This window comes from Micromesistius poutassou, assembly GCF_964030765.1.
Source record: "Micromesistius poutassou genome assembly, chromosome: 10".
NCBI lineage: Eukaryota > Metazoa > Chordata > Actinopteri > Gadiformes > Gadidae > Micromesistius > Micromesistius poutassou.
In genome coordinates this window covers 12,948,572-12,969,992 of record NC_140280.1, presented here as the reverse complement: position 1 = coordinate 12,969,992, position 21,421 = coordinate 12,948,572, and the positions used below count along the sequence as shown (strand labels likewise).

The 21,421-nt window shown below is 46.9% G+C and overlaps 1 protein-coding gene across 2 annotated transcripts in view; it reads left to right on the top strand.

The window, feature by feature from the left end:
* The window catches only part of camkk1a (calcium/calmodulin-dependent protein kinase kinase 1, alpha a), a 30,125-nt gene that overhangs the window by 6,686 nt on the left and 2,018 nt on the right, over window positions 1-21,421 (top strand). Inside the window, exons 2-14 of one of the 2 annotated variants that reach the window (XM_084474722.1) lie at window positions 408-455; window positions 1,392-1,445; window positions 4,999-5,050; window positions 5,514-5,647; window positions 8,710-8,746; window positions 9,106-9,127; window positions 10,972-11,060; window positions 13,302-13,501; window positions 14,841-14,894; window positions 15,233-15,306; window positions 17,677-17,764; window positions 18,274-18,402; window positions 19,762-19,865. In XM_084474722.1, the coding sequence (XP_084330848.1) occupies window positions 408-455; window positions 1,392-1,445; window positions 4,999-5,050; window positions 5,514-5,647; window positions 8,710-8,746; window positions 9,106-9,127; window positions 10,972-11,060; window positions 13,302-13,501; window positions 14,841-14,894; window positions 15,233-15,306; window positions 17,677-17,764; window positions 18,274-18,402; window positions 19,762-19,865 (1,085 nt within the window). Of the gene's footprint in view, window positions 1-407; window positions 456-1,391; window positions 1,446-4,998; window positions 5,051-5,513; window positions 5,648-8,709; window positions 8,747-9,105; window positions 9,128-10,971; window positions 11,061-13,301; window positions 13,502-14,840; window positions 14,895-15,232; window positions 15,307-17,676; window positions 17,765-18,273; window positions 18,403-19,761; window positions 19,870-21,421 lie in introns of both variants that reach the window. The other variant, XM_084474723.1, reaches the window with a different exon arrangement.

The window sequence follows — 21,421 nt, the reverse complement described above, 5'->3', positions numbered from 1 at the left end:
AACAGAAGCACACTAATGGATTTGAAGACTGCAAACAGAAATCTACCCACTGCATTGCTGGCAGCATCTCTGCAATGACCCACAGCATGCGTGCGTGCGCATACACATCACACACACAAACACGTGCACAATCATGCGCACAAAATGCACACAAACACACATGTTTTCATCACATACACAGAGAACTCACACATGTTGTTGACAACATTTTGTTCATTTTACCAGGGTGTATTTCAGTCTTCCATGGCTCTGTGGTGCTGATGCTCTGTGAGATGTTGCGTAGGAGTAGAGCACCGTGGGCCTAGTTCTGTGGGCAGGGTGCAAAGGGTTCCTCCTCGTGACGGATCCACGGTGGTCCTCTTTGGTCCACGGTGCCAACCTGCCCACCTCTTGTGTTCCCCCTGCAGGACTGCATCCAGCTGAACCAGTACAAGCTCCAGAGTGAGATCGGAAAGGTGAGCGCGCCACACGTCGATTTAACCCTGTGCACGGTGCCGTCGGCCCCTTTGTATGGGGCGGTAATGACAAAGCAAGTGGTTTAAAATGACTTGGAGAGATTCTGTGTGAGCTCATCAGCACATTGTGATCTGTGGAGGCTGTCGGGGGGCAGGTGAAGTTGTCTTGACATCATAACCATTTTCGTAAGCGTTTGAGAATCCCTTGGGTTTTTCCCCATGTGTTTTCCTCTGCCTGAAGCAGACGGGGAAAACTAACAGGACTGACTTTCGAAAACGGAACTGCAAATCTGCTCATTTGCATTCAGTTATTTGGCATGAGGCTTTTATCCAAAGTGACTCGCTGCTGAGGCTGAAAACAACTGAAGCATACGATCAATATTGGGGAAACTCAACGCAGATCTGTGAAATTGCTCTTTCTGTACTGCAGTTGCGAGTTTCTAAAGAGTAGCTATGGATTTTCTTTTTTAGTAGTGGTAGTCAAGTGCTTCGTAGGAGTACCGCAGAGCAAACTGTCAAACGATGCACCGTCTCTGCCTTCCTTTGATGCTTTCTGAAAGAGCTCTGTTTTGTAAAGAATGTGTTCAAAATATCACAACTTATCAGGAATCAGAAGACCTGCTTCTCTGGACCTAAAGGTCACTCACTGTAGGGCCCTCCCTAGGAGTACCTTTTTGTTTTTTTCAAATAATTGAGCCTTATCAAACCTTTGGTTACCATGTTAAATCACTTGAATGGCTCGACCTTTTAGACTACGAACCTGCCCGGTATGCAAACAGCTTTACTTGCCTTTGAAGTTAAACGGTTAAGCTTGGTGGGTCATGCCAGCAGCTAATATGCAAATGATGAATTAATGAGTACCAGGTTAATACCGACCATGGTTGTATTGGGTGGAAACTCTTAGCCATCTTACCAGGAATCTCTTTGTACTTGCAGGGCTCCTACGGTGTGGTGAAACTCGCCTACAACGAAGATGACGACAAATATTATGTAAGTTGATGTAATCTTTCTTTTTCTTTCTTTTATATCCCCCTCGAAAGCTAATCTAGTGGACTTGCTGGCACTTCTAGCTGTGTAAAGAAATGATAACGCTGGAATTCACGAGGCTAATACAACATAAAAACAATATACATATAGTCCGAGATGAATGGCGTTCTTTCCATTGTTCCACTGCCACACTGCTCCAGCTGTTTGTGTCGCTCGCCTTTCAACATATTCTGCCGGAAGAAAACTGGCGAAAAACATCAGAGATCTGAAAGTGTATCTTAAGTGGCTAAGTTGGTGTCTGGCTGTGAGAGAGCACACAAAGGTCACTCTTCTCCCTGTGGGAACTTCTGAACAGAATCCTGGCTCTGCTCTCATCATCCGACCGTCTGTGGTGTTAGCCTGCGTCCACTGCGCTCTGAATACAGCCATGTGTTCATTAGTGATCTGGGGGTCACAGGGGTCAGATTGGACCCCTGGGGGGGGGGGGGGGGGGCGACGTTGGTGGAGCGTGGAGGGAAGCAGCTCCGAACTACATTAAACCCATAACAATATGAGTTATATAACATATAGACACACACAAACATGTAGAAGCAGTAGCAGTGCAAGGCGAGCGTGGGACAATTTGATCATCACCTTGAATTGTTGCATTTATAAAGGACAATACTAGTACTACACGTTCCTAGAACTACAACACCCAGGTGGAGGGAGGGAGCCAGTTTGGCTGACACTCCGTACCACTAAATCCATCTTTGTTCAGATCCCATTATGTTCATGGAGGGCTTTAATGGAGCCAGTTGTTGACTTAAATCCTGAATGATGCCGCTTTCTGAGTCCCTTTCTAAACTTGCCTATTGTATGTGGCAGTTTGGGTCCTTGAAGAGACGTTCATGGATATGGTGTGAGTCACATGCACACGCACACGCACACACACACACACACACACACACACACACACATACGTGCTATATATGTGTGTGTGTGTGTGTGTGTGTGGGCGTGCTTGCGACAGGTGGCACTCTTTGACGTCGTGGCCATTATAATCATTGATTGCAGGTGTTCCAGTTATTTTTGACTGCGGGTGAATGGGATACAGTGCTCCAATGAAACGGCCCCTGCAGTGGTACAGCCTCGTCAGACCAAGGGCGTACACACGGGGAGGAGAGGGGGGCTGCTAATTCCATTTCCTGCCACTGCCTGTTGGATTCACACCGTATTAATTAGTGGTTCAACGCCGCCACTGTGCAAGTCAATGCACGCAAACACACACACACACACACACACACACACACACACACACACACACACACCATTTGGAGTGAATAAGTAAATGTTACTCACCATTTAATGTTCATTATTAGTATTATTATTATTTATTTATTTATTATATTTTATTTTTATTTTTATTTTATTATATTTTATTTATTATATTAGTTATTATTTTCATAATGAAATCATTAGGTTTAACTTTTTTTTTTTTTATTCATTCTAATTGTTTTTACTTGTGGCCTTTCAGAGAAGGGAGGATTTAGGAAGATTTGATTGGATTTGTCACTAGAGCTACAGAAATGTATACAGTATAGTCTGGCTCTTGCAGATGTTTAGGTTGGGTGTCACAGAACAGGTTCCTGTGAGACTGCTGCGGTGATAAAAGGATAAACAGACCTTAACTTGACTTATGATTCAGCGTTCTGTGGCGTTACGTCATGCGCCGCTGCTAATCGGCTTATATTTGCACTATTATTTGTAGTCCTTAACCTAGTTTTTAGGTTGATTTTACTGCTGGATTGATTTAACCGCATTTAGCATGGGGGAGCGCGTAATTTAAGGATTAGCGTGTTTGGGAATCGGGAAACCATAACAACTACAAAAACCATCTCCTGGCTCCTTCTTTATGACTGATTCCGTTAGTAGTCGGGGAGAGCGGGCCGGTGCTCAGAGGGACAGACGTAAACACCGTAAATTTAAGGCTGTGCGCTATATTCATTAGAAGCAAATAGTTCCTCTTTCAAGCAGCCGCACGGTAATAAAAACATACACACCACGGCAGCCTGTGATTGGCTCGCTGCCACGAATCCGGCAGCATGGCTGGGGTTGGGAGGGCGAGGGGGGGGGAAAGAATCTATGACTCTACGGTGTCCTTATGTAGCACTTGTATTGTATTGTTGTATTGCATATTGTATATTGTACACGTCACCCACCTTGGGGGTAAGTGAGAGTGGCGCTGCCTTCTGCTAATGCCACCTACTCATCGAGCGCTCAGAGACATACATAGCCAGGTAACCATGGGAACAGCAGGGCAACAGGACACCCCTCCGGAAAAAAAATAGTTTGACTCCTGGGTGTGATGGATCGGTGAGGGTTTGGCACTGCGGCCATGCCACGCACCGGCAGACATTTGGGGGAGAGTGTGCATGTGGACGTAGGATGAGGAATGTCCAGCTGCCTATTTGCATACGAGTTGAATCTGGACCGAATGACTCAGCTCCAACATGTCACGCAGTCTTTGCCCGTGTTCCCGTGCTGTATTATAATGTCTGGCTGTCTGGCACACACTGATTGGTATTAATTACCTTCATTAAAAACTCATTCAACTGCCACCACTCTGAGATCCTTTGTTTTCTTCATTTCTTCCTGTCCTCTCACTACATGAAATGTCTTTTCCTCACGCCTTAGCCCAGGCTACCTGGTCGTTCACCATAAACACCCATTCTATGGCCTAAAAGAGTATCTATTTTCAGGAAACCATGGCTGGGATTAGTAAGGTTTACCAGTGACCTGGGCAACATTAATTTGATCAGTTTGCATTGGAATAAAACTAGCCAAATGTACATATGAACTGCAGGGAAGACAGCGCCTGTTAAAACTGAAAGAGAATGCACTGTGGAAGGTTCTTACTGGATCGCTGGGACTAACATCTTAATTAGAGTTTCAGATAGGGCCTTGTGCATGCACACAGACAGCGGTTAGAATCAAGTTTCACTGTTGAGCTTTCATGGTCATGAAGTGCTTTTTTAAAACATTTATTTCAGAATGGGTCTTTCAGGTCATATCATTGAAATGTACTATTGACTGCTATTGCACTACTATTGAGTAGTACGAATGTGAATACTATTGTACTCACGTTCTCTGTTGTGCATGGCAAAGCAAAAGTTTTTTTTTTTTTTACTTAAATCTTTTGCCTTTGTCCTTTGACATTACAAACACTCCTTGCCTAACTAACACTCATGAACCACAGCTGTTTGTTGACTACTGTTCTCAGTGAGTCATACCTCATTAAAATGCTTGTCTGGAGTTTGTCTGTGATCCTATGAGGTCATCTCGTTATGGAAGAGGATGATACTGGCCCCTAATTATGGGTTGTGTTTCTTCAGATAAACAAACCGCCAGAGGCTTGGAGTTTTTGCGGAAGTATTAATCCCATGGTTGTTTAACAGTGGGGTTACACAGTGTGTGATGTCAGCTTCTACAAGTGAATGGTCAAGTGTCGCTCGCTCTCACATTAAAATTCTCTCTCTTGCTCTCTCCCTCTCTCTCCCTCTCTCTCCATCTTTTCCAGGCCATGAAGATGGTGTCCAAGAAAAGGCTAATTAAACAATGTGGTTTTCCACGTATGTCTATTCTATTATATACTATTCTATTCTGTTTATGTTTTATTCTGTTATTCTATTGTATTTTACTCTGTGCATTCAACTTTGAACCGTTTAAATCTTCACGGAAATGTCACGATAACAATAAAAATATATTTTATCTATGTTAGAAATGTAATTATATGTGTGTGTGTGTGTGTGTGTGAGTGTTCTCCCTTGTGCGTATATATGTGTGTGTGTGTGTGTGTGTGTGTGTGTGTTCTCCCTTGTGTGTGTGTGTGTGTGTTCTCCCTTGTGTGTGTGTGTGTGTGTGTGTGTGTGTTCTCCCTTGTGCGTGTGTGTGTGTGTGTGTGTGCGGGCGTGTTCTCCCTTGTGCGTGTGTTTGTGTGTGTGTGTTCTCCCTTGTGCGTGTGTGTGTTCTCCCTTGTGCGTGTGTGTGTGCGTGCGTGTTCTCCCTTGTGTGTGTGTGGGTGATGTTGGGCAGGTCGTCCACCTCCAAGGGGGCCCAAAGCAGCCCTGGGCCAACAGCCTAAGATCCTGGGCCCCCTGGAGAGAGTGTACCAAGAGATTGCCATCCTGAAGAAGCTGGACCACCTCAACGTCGTCAAGCTGGTGGAGGTGGGCCCCCTATTGCTCTAGTACATAGCGCTACTATAGCCATAGCGCTACTATAGCCATAGTGCTACTATAGCCATAGCGCTACTATAGCGATGGTATATAGTGTAGCCATTACCGCTGTTGTGTTTAGTCATTAGAGGTAACGGCTCAGCATCGTTTAATGAGCCTCCCGTCCGCTTTCAGGGTTCAAGTTTCGAACGCAAGTAGACAGACAGTGAGTTTTCAGCTTTGATCCCGCTCGATCAAAATGATGTAAACAACGTGGCAAACGCAGAAGACGATACCGGAGCACAAACAATTACGAGTGACAAACGACAAAGACAGGATTTAAAGTCCAGACGATGTTCAGTCCAGAGATCGCCAAGCTTAAATTCACTCGGAGCACCGCTGTCAACTCGACACTTCCACTCATGAACGATCACAGTCTTTGTGCATTACTGGTTTTCTGATGTTGCCAAATTGAATGTTGAATTTAATTTGTAAGCGCGCCCCCTGTGGAGCACATACAACGGCAAGCCCACCTGATTGGCTGATGGCCATGGGACTCTATTTTCCATGGAGCCCTGGCGCCACTTCAGAAAACTGTCTAGCCATGTCCCGCAATAACATGTACTCAACTATCAAAGTAATGGCTCGCTTCATTTGGCATTCTGACTCATGGCGAGTCACTCTGGAGTCACTTTCATTAAAAAGCGACCGACTACTGCAATGTCACGGTCTCTGACGCTGGGACCCATTAAAAGTTCCACTGAAGAGATATCTTCCACTGGGCATCAGAGAGGGTTTCGCAGATCTCCAAAGGGCCAGAGCCTGCACTCTGCAGAGGAGCGCGGCACCCCTAGCTCGAGGACATCCACCACGCTGGACCGCCTCTGTCTGTGTCCACAGGGACCCACTGTTAGGGTAGAGATGATGTCTGATGCAGAGAGACAGTGGGGGGGGGGGGGGGGGGGTAGGGAGTAGGGAGTAGGGAGAGAGAGAGAGAGAGAGAGAGAGAGGGAGAGAGAGAGAGAGAGAGAGAGAGAGAGAGAGAGAGAGAGAGAGAGAGAGAGAGAGAGAGCGAGAGAGCGAGCTCCCGGGCTTGACCCCCACAGCCCTAACCAGTGGGGGTCCTGAGAGGCTGGATGGAGTAGCAGCCCGTGAGGAAGCTCTCTGGATGGTGAGGGCATTGGAGTGTAAGAGCCCTGAAGGCTTCTGGAGTTAGGTTGGGGCACATTGGCCCTCTTCCCCTCCGGGGTCTTTCTGATGGGAGATGGATGGGCACAATCACGTGCATGCACTCGCACACACACACGCACACGCACACACACACACACACACAGCCATTATTGGCAGAGCTCTATTTGTCCTATTTGGTCACCCACCTGCTCGCTCTCTGACGGACCGTGGGCAACTCTATCCTCTCTCTCTCACAATCTCTCTATTTCTCTCCCTCTCTCTGTCTCTGTCTCTCTGTCTCTCTGTCTCTGTCTCTGTCTCTGTCTCTCTGTCTCTGTCTCTCTCTGTCTCTCTGTCTCTCTGTCTCTCTGTCTCTGTCTCTCTGTCTCCGTCTCTCTCTGTCCCTGTCTCTGTCGCTCCCTCCATCTCTCTCTCTCTATCTCTCTGATTCTCTCGGCTTAGTTACACTAATGGTTGGATTGCATTCATTATGGCTAGTGAGTTCAGTGAGACTGCAGTCCAGCCAATCTGATTAGCAATAGCAATTTATGCTGTGTTTTTTTTCTTCTGGGCAGCAAACGGATGATAACCCACGCAGAGTGGGACAAAGATTGAACATGATTTGGTGATTTGTCACAGATGGCTGGACAGTGCCAATCTACTTCTCTCCACGCCACTGCCCTTCATATGCACTGGATGCTGATTATGAATGTCATTCCTTCTTGTTTTAGTGTATTTTGGCTGTTTGATCAGTGACAATCTCTTTGTAGCTCATCACAGAAAGCACAGCGAGGGGTACGACAGCGACTAGCGATAATAGTTCGGACAACGATCAAACAAAACCACTTTTTCCCACAACTCAATCTGAAACTCATTCTGAAGGGAAGAAGTAAAGCTCCCTGAGGTGTTCGCGGACGGCATTTCAGCGGCCGGTGGGCAATCGACGCGCTGTAGTCACTCTTCAGCAGACCGACTGCTGCTATTCCTTCACAGCGCTAGGTCCCTGGTGGCTCCCTTGAACAAAACCCAGGTCCCACGACGAGGACTTCCTGTCCCTCTTTCGGCCCCAGTCCGCCCTCCCCCGGCGGCGAGGTCCCTGAGCTGGGGCTGAGACTCGGAAGCGGGCGTCGTCACTCTGCCTCTCTAACAAGCTCCTGGTGGACCGCTGCTTGTGCTTTGTGTGTTGCTGCAGAGCAGAGGGCATGGAACAAAAAACACCGCCGCCACCACGCTGTTTTCAGAGCAATAACCCCCCGGGAACGACGCTGCATATATTCCCGTCACGTCTCTGTGTTTATCATTTATCAGTCGAGTCCGGTTCTGTCATAGCTCTCGCCGAGCAGAAAGTGTTTTTCTGCATGCGTACCCTGACTGGAAATGTGCGGTCGCCCCCTCCTAGTAATTGCATCATTGTCATGGTTTTGTTTGTTTGAATGCAAACTCTGCCCCGGGCATCAAAACGCAGGTCCATTATGGTGTCATCCATCTTGAACAAATGGAGTGAGACATTAGCGCGGCAGCTCAAGTCAAATGGACACAATACACATACAGCACACAGCCTGATGCTTCCCATAGGAGGAATCCTAGTCATACACACCTTTCAGACGGGGCTGTCCCAGCAGAATCTGTGAGGGTCGTATTGCGTCGTGCTATTGACTAGCCTCTAATGGGATGATTTTATGGAGGGGGGGGGGGCAGTCAGCACATACTGTTGACGTTAGAATACATCCGCGATATAAATACCTTCTGGCAAAGAAATTGATGTGTCCACAGAATCCTTTCATAATAGAGGTAGGAATTGGCTTGGACCAATCACAACTGTTAGACAATGTTACATGTTAGTGTTGTACTTTGAGTTAGTGATCTGTGCTTCGTTTTAATGGGTTTGACTGTCACCCCTGTAGGTGTTGGATGATCCTGCTGAAGACAACCTTCACATGGGTAAGTCTCTCTCTCTCTCTCTCTCTCTCTCTCTCTCTCTCTCTCTCTCTCTCTCTCTCTCTCTCTCTCTCTCTCTCTCTCTCTCTCTCTCTCTCTCTCTCTCTCTCTCTCTGAATGCCACCCAAATTAATTTCCCTTCCCGTCTAATGTGGATCACCTCTGAGAGGTCTCCGTCTCATGCATGATGCGCCTCCCTCCATTAGTGCTGCCAGGTCACCGTACCTCTCTCCTGTCACGCTCTGCGTACGCTTAACGTGACTCACTGTATTGAGCCATAAAGCGTCTGTGTTGTGGTTCCGCGGAGACGTTGGCGCGCGGTGCTCACTGTGCCTCTCGTCTGCTCTCTGTCTCCCCCACAGTGTTTGAGCTGATGCGCAAGGGGTGAGTAGAACCTGTTCCTTCTCTTAATGACACCAACACCGCATCCCCCTCTTCCTCTCTCTCTCTCTCTTCCATGTCTCTCCCTGGGCCGACCTTTAACCTCGCCGCCACCAACCCCCAATCCATTCATTCATGCATTCATAAATACATCCTCGCAGCAATCCGTCTATCATCCGTCCAACCAATCAATCAACCAACCAATCATTCGTCCATCATCCATTCGCCGCACCGACCAAAGATCAATCATTTATCCATCATGCATATTTTTGTCAATCCATCGATCGTTCATCCTCCCAATCAATCGTCCATCCATTCATCCCCCCATCCATCCAGTCCTTTATCCACGTATCATCATTCAATGCATTCCTCAAATCATTCATCCATTCATCCTCATCCACCACCATCCACGCAGCTCTATGTTACTATCTAACAGAGCTAAGTGATATTTCCAACAGATTTTTTTTTTTAATCCACTATGTGTCATGTTCTCCTCGTAACATCTAACACCACAATCAGCCCGCCCGGCTGTTGGCTGTCAAACACGGCCTCTGAGATATTGAATTAAATGGGTGTTGAGGATTGCTCACTGCATGGTGAGGTGTTGAAGACGGTGAGGCTGTGTGAACGGCTCTGAATAGATCAAAGATATAGATTAGGTCAAATGAGCACTTTATTAATCCCAGACGTGAAGTTAGGATAATGACACATTACTGTTTAAAACAGATTACGCACGCACGCACGCACGCATGCACGCATGCACGCACACACACACACACACACACTGAGGACTGAGGGAGCATGCTAGGTCACATTTCCCCACGGCCTGCTTCACCTACTTCAATAATACACCCATTGTCTGGCGGGTTTGAAAGATTAATTTTGAGTGAGTGCAATTAAAAGCACTTCCCCACTAAACACCGGCACCACAAAGCATTTTATTATTCTAAGACAACTTCATCTTTGCATATTCATTACACCTGCAGGGGCAAACGTAAGAACGAAACAAAAAACCTTGAAAACACTAGGTTTCAAAGGACGCTTTAATGGGAGAGAATAGTACTTAGTGTCTCGTGTCAATGAAAGAGACTCCCCCCTAATCTGGTGGCCTTCCCTTCCTTTTCTCTATATAGTGAGCAAATGGAGCATTCTCCTTTCAGCTCAATGTGACGCCGGCTCTGAGGAACATACCAGAATACGAACCATTAGCATCACCTCACCATGGACATTATGGGTGTGACATTACAGCATGCCAACAAATAGATATCATTAAAATGTTACATTTTGTCCGTTGCGTGTTCCTTTTTATTCAGGGTCTGAATGGGTTCCTTTCTTTTTATATACATCAAATTATGTTTAATATATTTACGGATAATATTACAAAACTAAAATTCCTACCTACCTATAGTACCCACACAAATCGGGGCGGCATTAGCTCAGGGGGTAGAGTGGGTTGGCCGCAAGGTTGCCGGTTCGATCCTCGGCTCCTCCTAGCTGAGTGTCGAGGTGTCCCTGAGCAAGGCACCTAACCCTGACTGCTCCCGGCGAGCTGGCTGTCGCCTTGCACGCTGCCGTTGGTGTGTGGATGTGTGTATGAATGGGTGAATGTCAGGCAATATTGTAAAACGCTTTGGGTGGCCACTGGTTACAAAAAATGCGATATCCATTAACCATCCATTCATATGGCTACATTCGACAATGAATAAAAGAAAGTCTACATGTTTTGTCCAATTGCTCCTGGAAGGTAGGTCTTTTACAAATAAAAATAGTGGTTCTATTGACGACTACTGCTGTTCTTTTTCGTTTCTTTTTCTCTGTCTTTCTATCTGACATGCTGGGATGTGTAGTCCAGTGATGGAAGTGCCAACAGAAACCCCTTTCTCCGAGGAGCAGTCAAGGCTATACTTTCGAGACATCATCCTGGGCATTGAATACCGTAAGTACCCAACGCCAGCAGAACCAGGGACAGCAGCCCTCTGGTTGTTTGTCGACAGACAGCGCAGTAGACAAGGCCATGTGTAGTTCGCTAACCCTGTTCATCCCTGACACACAGCATAGCATTAGGAATCTACTTTAATGCGGCTGGTGCCTACTGATTACATTTCATTCCTTGCGGTGTCCTTAATGTTGTTTCCATTAACCTCTGATGCTCCTTCTGTGTCCCTTCATAAACCAGTTCCCCCCGTTATGGCCACACAGCCCAGACGTTTCCAGCACCGTCGTTTTAGTGGCTGAAACACGTGTAACAGCGTAACTGCGAGAGAGAAACCTCCAACATTGGTTGTACCTGCCGGCCTTGGCATAGACATATCTCATAAATATGTGTGACCTAAAACACAAAGAAGCTAATGTCTGGGGAAGAAAGAAAGAAAGAAATGTCAAATTGTAACTATGTGAAAGATTTATTCAGTCTAGCAAAGTTTTTTGTCATCAATACACCGTTCATATAGCCTGGAAATCCAGAGCCACATCTAGAAAGCTGTAGGGTCGGGCAACGAGTAATGAAAATGGCCCAACTCAAGGGGCGGCACCAAGCATGCATTTGAAAATATCACTGCACGCAATTGGATAACACTACGACCAATCAGAAGAATACAAGGGGTGACGTATCCAGACCAGCGGCGCTAACCAATAGATAAGGCTCTTATCCGGTCGGTACAACAGCAACGCTTTTGGCCCGCCTATATCAGACACACCGATTAGGCGCTGGCTGATGGTGTCCGGCACAGACCTCATCAGCATCGACCCGGCCCGTTAATGAAGGGCGTGTCCTTGGGCAGTCTCCTCGTTTACCCGAGTGGACCCTGAGCTCTAACGATCCGCTCCGGATCAATCAGGGCACTCTCTGTGTTTCAAGAGCTCATCTCAGGGGCCCGGAACCAAGCCGTCGTTTCATATCGACGGGCGACCGACGCCGCTGAAGTGATGCCTCTCATTTCCTCAGCCTTCCCTCAGCCCTCTGATACCAAAGCTCTAATCCTATTTAATGACTCTCATAACCATGAGCTGAATTTAGCAGTAGAGTAAAAGGGTCCCTATTCTACTACCAGGTGTGAGTGTGAGCGACCATTACAAGCCGGTTCAAAATGAGACCTGCCCTGTGACTAAGTACCATCACAAGTCGGTGTCCACCTAGATGGATGATGGATGGACCAACCTACCACTTGCTACAGTCGACTGGGTAGGCTCATAGACTGATCTATCCAGCATGCATCTGGGTGGAGTCTCCCTCTTCTGATCACTTCTGTCACTATGTAACAGGGCAGGGCTGCGTTTGAAACGGCTTCCAGTGGTTAATCCCACTCCCACCTGGAGGCGTGACGATTGATATGGGAGGCAGGGTGAATCCCCTGCAGGTACTGCTGGTACTGCTGTCCCCCTCGTCTCCTCCACGGAGTCCCGTGTCCGAAAACCAGTTGCTAGGCGTTCGAGGCCCGGCTCAAAGGCACTGCATCAGAGAAGCCTCTGGCTTTAGAACCCCGGCTCCTTTCGACGACTGTATACGTAGTCCATTTGTAAACATTGTATAATAATATGAAATTCCCACTGGACGAATCTATCCATGTCGATGCAACAACTTCACCTGAGTGATGACGCGGAGCGCTTGACCTGACGTGATGGCCTCGTCATCTAGGGGCTCAGCTGATCTCAACTCGAACCTTCTTCATATTATCAGGACCACGGGGTGACGCTCCAGGCCTGTTATCTTGTTGAGTGGCCCATCGCTGATGAGCCCCCCCCCCCCCCCCCCCCACCCCTCAGACACGGGGGGGGGGGGGGGGCCATCGCGGGCGCTCGCGGGTTTGCTCCGGGTTAAGCCTTCCGACACTTCCAAGCACGACCGGCGTTAAGTGGCTGAAGGCTTAAGGGGCAACTGAAGTGTGAACGACCCTTAAGCCTGTGACTCAGAGCGACGCTCCTCGGAATCGCAATGCGTAGATTGTATTCATATTGGCAAATATGGCGGCGAACACACTGTTGATAAGGTATATATTTTCGCTTCGGCACCGCGCTGACAAAAACCAGACACGGGCCGGACAACCCTTGAACGCTAGCCAGCTCGGGAGCTGACTTTGCAACTAAGGGCGCTCAAAGCAAGTGTTGTTGTTAAGGGGAGAGAAACGGGACGGGGGCCCCAGACTGCGTTGTGATGGTGTGGACCCTGTCCCCGTCCCAGTGCACTACCAGAAGATCGTCCACCGGGACGTGAAGCCGTCCAACCTGCTGCTGGGCGACGATGGACACGTCAAGATCGCCGACTTCGGCGTCAGCAACCAGTTTGAAGGGAGCGACGCGCTGCTGTCCAGCACGGCCGGGACCCCCGCCTTCATGGCCCCCGAGACACTGACCGACAACCGCCAGAGCTTCAGCGGGAAGGTGTGTGTGTGTGTGTGTGTGTGTGTGCGTGTGTGCGTGTGTGCGTGTGTGCGTGTGTGCGTGCGTGCGTGCGTGCGTGCGCGCTCTTGTTTGGGAGTTGTAACGGTTGTCTTGCTGCTTCCTGTTTCCACGCCGTTGAAACGCGGGTTTTCATGCACACCCCGACAGACCTCACAATTCTAAAACACATTTTGGACAAGAATGTGTTTTAGAATTGTGTTTATGTTGACGAGAAGTAGAACAAATTGGCTGACGTCTGTGGATGTGGTGCCTGCACTGTGGAAAGGAAGAAATAACAAGTAATCCAAAAATATAAAATCCGTATTAACTTAGTAAGGTTTTTGAATTTTCACTTTTCAGCCTTATCTTCCCCATAGCATTCCACCTATGTGAACCGAATGTAGCTCGCTGATCTAGCTTACTAAGGCTGGTTCCCCTTAACCAACAGCCTCCTGTGAAGTGCAGCAGTGTCTCTCCGCCGTCAGTCTGGCCAGAAATCACTCCAGACTGCAATGTGCTTATGTAATCAGTAGCACACCATCATCTTACACAAGACGCCTCTGTTGGCTCCTGTCTCCTTTGGCCGCGAGCGGGGGCTAGATGATTTGATGGATCTGGACACAGACAACCCCCAGCAGAGCTGGGGAACAGCTCTTTCAAATGGCAGACTTTGATTCAAGTCTCTGATTTGTCACAGAAATTATTCTTATTTATTATTATATAACGAAACGATCATATCAGATTGGAATGCATTTTTTTACTATACATTACATATTTTAAGGAACATACTAATCAACATCAACTATTAATACGGCAATGCAAGTGACCTGTAATCCACTGTAGATTCTCATCTCCTCACATCAGGGCCAGTGATCGTCGGTGGTAAAGCGCCTCCTGTCAGACCACATGTGTGTTAGTGTTAGTCTAGTGTTGGTGTTAGTCTACACTTTATGGATGCGTGGGTCTGAGGGCTCTCTGTTCCATGTCCCTCAGCATCACATGGATAATGAGAGGGGGAAAGGATTGATTGGCCCTTATCCATGAGCTACCTGAGCTTGTGTTCCCCCTCAGGGAATCCCAATGGAGAGATAGAACTCCACTGTGTGTGTGTGTGTGTGTGTGTGTGTGTGTGGGTGTGGGTGCACGCGCCCGTCTGTGTTTATGTGTGTGTATACCCAAAGGCGTATGTGCACCCGTGTGCTTGCATATGCGTGTTTTCTGCGCTGAGTTTGTGTGTGCTGCGTCTGAAAATGTTTATTTTGTGCGGGCGTGTTGTGTGTGCATGTGTATCTTTCACAGCCAACGTTGACCCTGTCTGTGTGCTCCTCTCCCCCGCCAGGCACTGGACGTGTGGGCCATGGGGGTGACCCTCTACTGCCTGGTCTTCGGAAAGGCAAGTCCCTGCCTCTTCCTCCCTCTTTCCTCCAGCCCCGCCGCCTCAGCACAGCCCTCCAGCTCCGGCCCGTCCAAGCCAAGCTCCTCAAGTGGCTTTTAATGCAAGCTGACAAATGTTAGCAGCCGGCGGAGCCCCGGCTCGCCTTCTGGTTCTCTCCCAGGCGACCGGCTCGTGCTTTGATTTGCAGCAGTACGCACACAGCGTCAGGAGGCTACTTCAATAAGGCCTCTGCCGCTCCTCCGCGCTGCACTGTTGCATGTTTGTTTTTCCGAGTTGTTATTTCAGGGCAGCACTGACTTACTGTTTGTTTGCATTACCTTCCGCTGCTCCCACAGTGTCCCTTCATAGACGAGTACATCCTGGTTTTACACAACAAGATAAGGAGCAAGAGTGTGGAGTTCCCAGACTCGTAAGTCCCGTCCCCCTCCGTTGTAATGTGCTATTCATTCCATGTTTAATTAACGTCTACCATTTTGCAGAGGCTTTTAATCCAACGTGACTTGCAGTGAATTGAGGTACACGTTGCGAAGGGACAGGTAGGGGTTGGGGCGTCTTACTCAAGGAGGCCTACAGTTCTCCTTCACCTTTGCATCCGTCTTATTTTCTGTACTAGGCAGAAAAAGGATAGTTTTTTTCAAAATAAAAGCAGGAAAAGCATTTATTCCTCTATATCCACATGCGACTCACCACGCAAAATGCCGGATGCATTTTCTACATGCCTCACAGCACTGGTGTTCCCTCACTTGGAACCTCAGGGAACTGGAGAAATAATGAATAATTAATTCCAGGTTTCAAGGCTGATGAAGGATACACACTGACTGATGGAGAGAGAGAGACAGAGAGAGAGGGGGGGGCGTTGCAAGCAAAGACAAATGAGACCAGGTGCAAACACAATGTGTCCGATGAAAAGAGGCTCCAGCATCCTGTTTCAGATCAGGGCGACACGCACACACAGACAGACCAGCCCAACACCAGGTCACATTATGGAGTGATCAGCGTGGTTTTAATCCATTACCTGGTCCCCGAACCACCCACCGCTGACAGCACAGAGAGAGCTGCTGATGTTTTCGCTGTCATTAGGGTTTTATCCGATTAATATTAGCCTAATTGGGCACCCATGCAAAACATCATCTTAAATGTTCCCCTTAATTATCATTCAATCAATAAATATTTATTAAAATAATAATAAATACATATATCTGGTGAGCAGAGTCGCTCACCAGCTTCCGCAAACGACTCAAAACCCACCTATTCAGAGTTCACCTAGACTCTACATAGCCATTCAGTCCCTTATTTGTCTGCTGTACTATTGTTTGTTGTACGTCCTGGCACTTGATGATTCTTTGTAGGTTGTATTCATTCATTGTACTTAATTGTGTAGCATGTACTTAATTGTGTTGTGCACGCATGTTGTGTAGCATGTACTTAGTTGTGTAGCATCTGCAGTAGCTAGCTATCACTGTTGTATACGGGGAATGGGGTTAGCCTGGCAATTGTTAGTACTTTACACTTGGTTCTATGAACATCTTTACTGTACCGACGGCGATATATTGTTTCACTTCTTATTACAAATGTACTTATTGTAAGTCGCTTTGGATAAAAGCGTCTGCTAAATGCCCTAAATGTAAATGTAAATGTAAATGAAAAGGTGTCAAAGACAAAGCAAACGTCTATGCGTCCCGACTTTCGTTATCTATTATTATATAATGATTACATTACATACATTTACATGGGCTGAAGGGTTGTGGTTTAGTTTAGTGCTTTGCTGTCCTGCAGGGGGAAATCACCTAACAGCAAAACACAACAGTACAGTCCACTAGTAAGACAAATAACAACATATTACATTTCACAGATCAACAACTTTTTTTGTTTTACCTTTCTCCCTCCTCCTCGGATAACTAGTACACAGTGAACAAAGAATAAACAATAATTAAACCATCAAAATAGATCAATAAATACCAAAAAACTAATAAATATACAGTAAATATGTAAAAACAACAAAACATGGAGAAGCAACAAGGGGAGTTCACCGGTGTTGCTTTGTGGAGACGACTCTATTCTGTATGCCCCTCGCGTACTCTGAAATCAATGAATGTTTACTTAAAGTTCCTTCTCTCGGCACCAATACGGTAGGGTCTTATTTTGGTCGTTCGTGAAGCCGTACGAGATGAGGTTCACCTACGGCAGAGCACAGCCGTGCGCTGCCAGGCGTAAAGGAGCTTAACTCACTCGCTTTCTCAACACAGTGTAGCACAAATCCTCTACGGGACCCAGCTTAAAGCTACAGGCGCCACTTCTCAGCGGATGATAAAAGATGGTGTGCTCAGGTACAATAACGGGCAATCAATCTTCCCTTATGATGGGATAGTCTGGCGATGCACCTTATTTTTGTTTTCTAAAATACGTTGACCCACAGATGGCCGAAGCCTCGCCCTTCCCACAGACCTACCACCCGTTTCAATCAAAAAAATCAATCAAATGTATTTATAGAACACTTTCCATGCCAAACATCAATACAAAGTGCTTAACGAGATGAATACCACAAAAATAACACTACTAAACCAGAATCGGGGAAATGCATTGTGGGAAAATAGACGAGAAGAAAAATCGAAACTAAAGGAATTTATTTGTTCAAAATGATTGACTGAAAAAATCTCGCTCATTTTGTACTTAATGGACCTGTTGGTTGTCATACTCCTCCACCATTGGTAGACCATGCCCCAACTTCCTGACGTCGTCCAATCAGAACTGACTTTATCCCTTTGTCCCGCCCTCTCAGGCCAAGCATCAGCGAGGAGTTGAGGGCTCTGATCCTGCGCATGCTGGACAAGGACCCGGACACCAGGGTCACCATCCCAGAGGTTAAGGTGAGACGGTCATTAAACACACGAGAGAGAGAGAGAGAGAGAGAGAGAGAGGATTTACTTGGTGATGAGCTGACACTAGTGGGAGTAAAATGTTTTTCCTCCCATCATCCTCCCCCCTGGTGAAACCTCCCTACGATATCTCTTCTGATACGTCGTGTGTCAGTGGACAGTCCCCCCCCCCCCACCCTCTGCAGAGCAGGGGCTTCAAAAGCACTCCCAAAATGTGAGGGTGCAGCCAGCAAGTTTCCTACTAGTTAATAAAGTGTCCTTGTACTTCTTGGCCCCTTCACAGTAGAAGGAATAAGAGAGAGAAGCAGGGACTCCTTATTGGAGTGAAGTACCCATAGCCGCTTTGCCGACAGTGGAACTACTTTGTCATGCTTAAAGTATTCCCATTTTCATTTAAATGGAAAATGTGCACTATCCCTGAAAGTGAAGTGTGTGTGTGTGTGTGTGTGTGTGTGTGTGTGTGTGTGTGTGTGTGTGTGCGTGTGCGTGCGCGTGCGTAGCTGGACCAATGGGTGACTCAGGGTGGTGCTGACCCCTTACCCCTGGAGGAGGAGCACTGCTCCATGGTGGAGGTGACGGAGGAGGAGGTGAAGAACTCCGTCAAATTTGTTCCCAGCCTCTCCGCTGTGGTAAGGAGAACTCTGCTTCACCCACGTTCATGTTCATCGTTCATGTTCATCTTTCATATTCGTCTTTCATATCCCTCCTCAAGATAATCCATGGCTTAAATAAGGGCCTATTATGTGGGATTGTGTAAGAGTAATATTAATATGAAAGATGGGATGCCTTGATTTTTTTATATTTCCCATGCATAACCGAAAGCTTGCAGTTGGCCAACGTTGGACGAGGAAAGATCAGGGTATATGTAGTATAACATGTATTTATAATGTAACACATAGGGCATTGCTGTGTTTCCATTATTTATACTGCCATGCCGTCTATGGCCGATGGAATCTACTTTCCCTTTTATCGAGAAATGTGAATGATTGTCCTGCTGGAATGCAGAAACGTTTGATGCTTTTTGAAGCTGTAACAAACACCACCAAATTGTGTGCTATAGTAGTGCCACGACCAGTTATAATCTCTCTCTAGAAGTGTTATTGTTTGACTCGTAGTGCCATCTAACTGGGTACAAGTGTTGTGTGGACTGTGCACAATGAACCAACACGGTGCTCTGTGTAAAGGAGAAGAAGCAAGAAGGAAGCATTTGAGATGTATATCTCTTGAAGGGTTGATCGGTGAAGATTGTTCCCGCTGGCACAGTTTAGCGTCGCACGCTCCTGGCCGCAAATCGACCACAGCAGGGCTTTCCTCCGGACCTCGAGTGTGCCTCCGCTCATAAATCTCATGTAAAAACTAGAACAGGGCAGATTCGCACAAAAACGTACGTTCTGCCTTGGTTCTGTTGTCAGGATTCATTTCATAGCATTCTGCCCTGGATTACCCTATCGATGTTAAAATGTTCATTCTAAAGTGGATGACAAATGTTGGGTTTGACCCATTTCAACACAGATTTGACACAACGTGATGGGGAACAGGGCGGACTATATATATTTCTTGTTGCCTTTTGTAAAAAACATTTGTAAAAAAAAAAAAAGATCTGTGAATCATTTCCTTCCTGTTCAAATATACGACAATCCAATACCGATTAGATCGCCACATTTTTCATTGTGATTACATCTCTCCCCTGCCCGGCCCAGTCTAAAGAGCTCTTAAACCCAATCAGCTGATGGCCTGTGCTCTCCAAATGAAAAGGCGTGCGATCCCATCGCGCCCGCCCACACGTTTTGGTTTGTGAAATGTCCTAGGACTTAAAAAAAATAGAATGGACAACACACCCACCAGCCGTGACCCGACCCGGCCTTCACATGTTCCGTTTGTGTCCGTTTATGTGTGTGTGTGTGTGTGTGTGTGTGTGTGTGTGTGTGTGTGTGTGTGTGTGTGTGTGTGTGTGTGTGTGTGTGTGTGTGTGTGTGTGTATTGTCCAGATCCTGGTGAAAGCCATGTTGCGGAAACGCTCCTTCAGTAATCCCTTCGAGTGTCCCGGCAGGAGAGAGGAAAGGTCAATGTCAGCCCCGGGCAACCTGCTGATGTAGGTACACACACACACACACACACACACACACACACACACACACACACACACACACACACACACACACACACACACGATTCCTTCGTGATCCTGGCTGATTCAATGCACGGCACGGCACGCCAGCACCCACCAGCGCCACCACCACACCCACCTCTCTCCCCTCCACCATCTCCGGTAGGAAGTAAACAAGCCTCCACGACTAAGAGGAGTACCTGCCAGTCTGTGTTGCCATAGCATCAGAAAGTCTGATGCTGTGTGTGGGTGTGTGTGTGTGTTTGTTTCCACGCACGCTTGTTTGTGTGTGTGTGTGTGTAGCAATTCTAAAAAGTGTAATATGTTTGTGTGTGTGTGTTTGTTTGTGGTATAAATACTGGTAGCATTAGCAAAAGTGTGTGTGTGTATGTGTGTGTGTGTGCGTGTGCGTGTGTGCTTGCACGTGTGTCGGTTGCATCAATGCTGGTAGCATTCAGAAAGGTTTTTCAGTTTGAGTTACGCTTCATTTTTCTCCTATTGTATGCGGTTTCACGCTGCTGGGAAACTCAGTCAGATACTTCCGTAGGAGCCCTGAGGTTAATGGTAAAAAAGATATATCATATAACAACAAAGTATAACATTCTGCATCGAAAAAAACATCAATAGGCAATTAACATGTATACAAAGTTCTGGGCCTTTCCAGTTGCTTCAGATAAAAGCATCTGCTTAATGCCCTAAATGTAAATGGTGATTTAATGTGATTGAGTGCATGGATTGGAGGAACATGGAGTTGGTGTTTTGTGTGTTGGGTGATTCTCACTCTGCCCTGTCTCTTCCTTCTCTTCTTCTCTGTGTTTGGTATTGAGGGCAATGACCCATGTTGACTTCTACAAGGTTCCACCTGCGAAACTCTGCTGCCCCCTGCTGGGAAATTAACACAGCTGCTCCTTCCTTTTATCCGACCAACTTCAGGAACTCCTTTTTCTGTCACTGCTTGATTTCCATACCAGCCCCATCTCCTGATCCATGAAGCGTCACCGTCCCTCATCTCATTTAAAACAAATGTCTATCGCTCCACAAGCGCCTCAGCTTGGTTAACGAAAGTAACCCGTCGAGTACTACCAGGAACACCAACACAGGCAGTAGTTACTCTAGTGAACAATAAAAGAACACAACTTTGCAGTCTATGTATTTTAATTTCTTCATGAGGTTAGATTAGGAGCAATAAAAGTTTCATTACGATGATTTAGTTAACAAACGTAGCCTCTATACCCCATCACACAATATAAAATGTAATGAAGTGGGACAAAAAAGTCATCCAGCCTGATAAATATATCTATAGATAGATCTATAGATATACACATATAGACCAAACCCTCTCTCCATCTCATCCATGGGTGACCCTTGACCTCCACTGTCTGTTCTTGTTAATGTTTTATCTCCAACTCTGCTGCAGGGACTCATGGCCCCTCCGCCCCTCTTTAAAGCGCCACCCGTCGCTAAGGTAACGCGGTGCGATACGGTGTGTCAACAACACCGGTGCCGGTGTTGTTGTGCCAAAGCGGTCATGGCGTCACCAT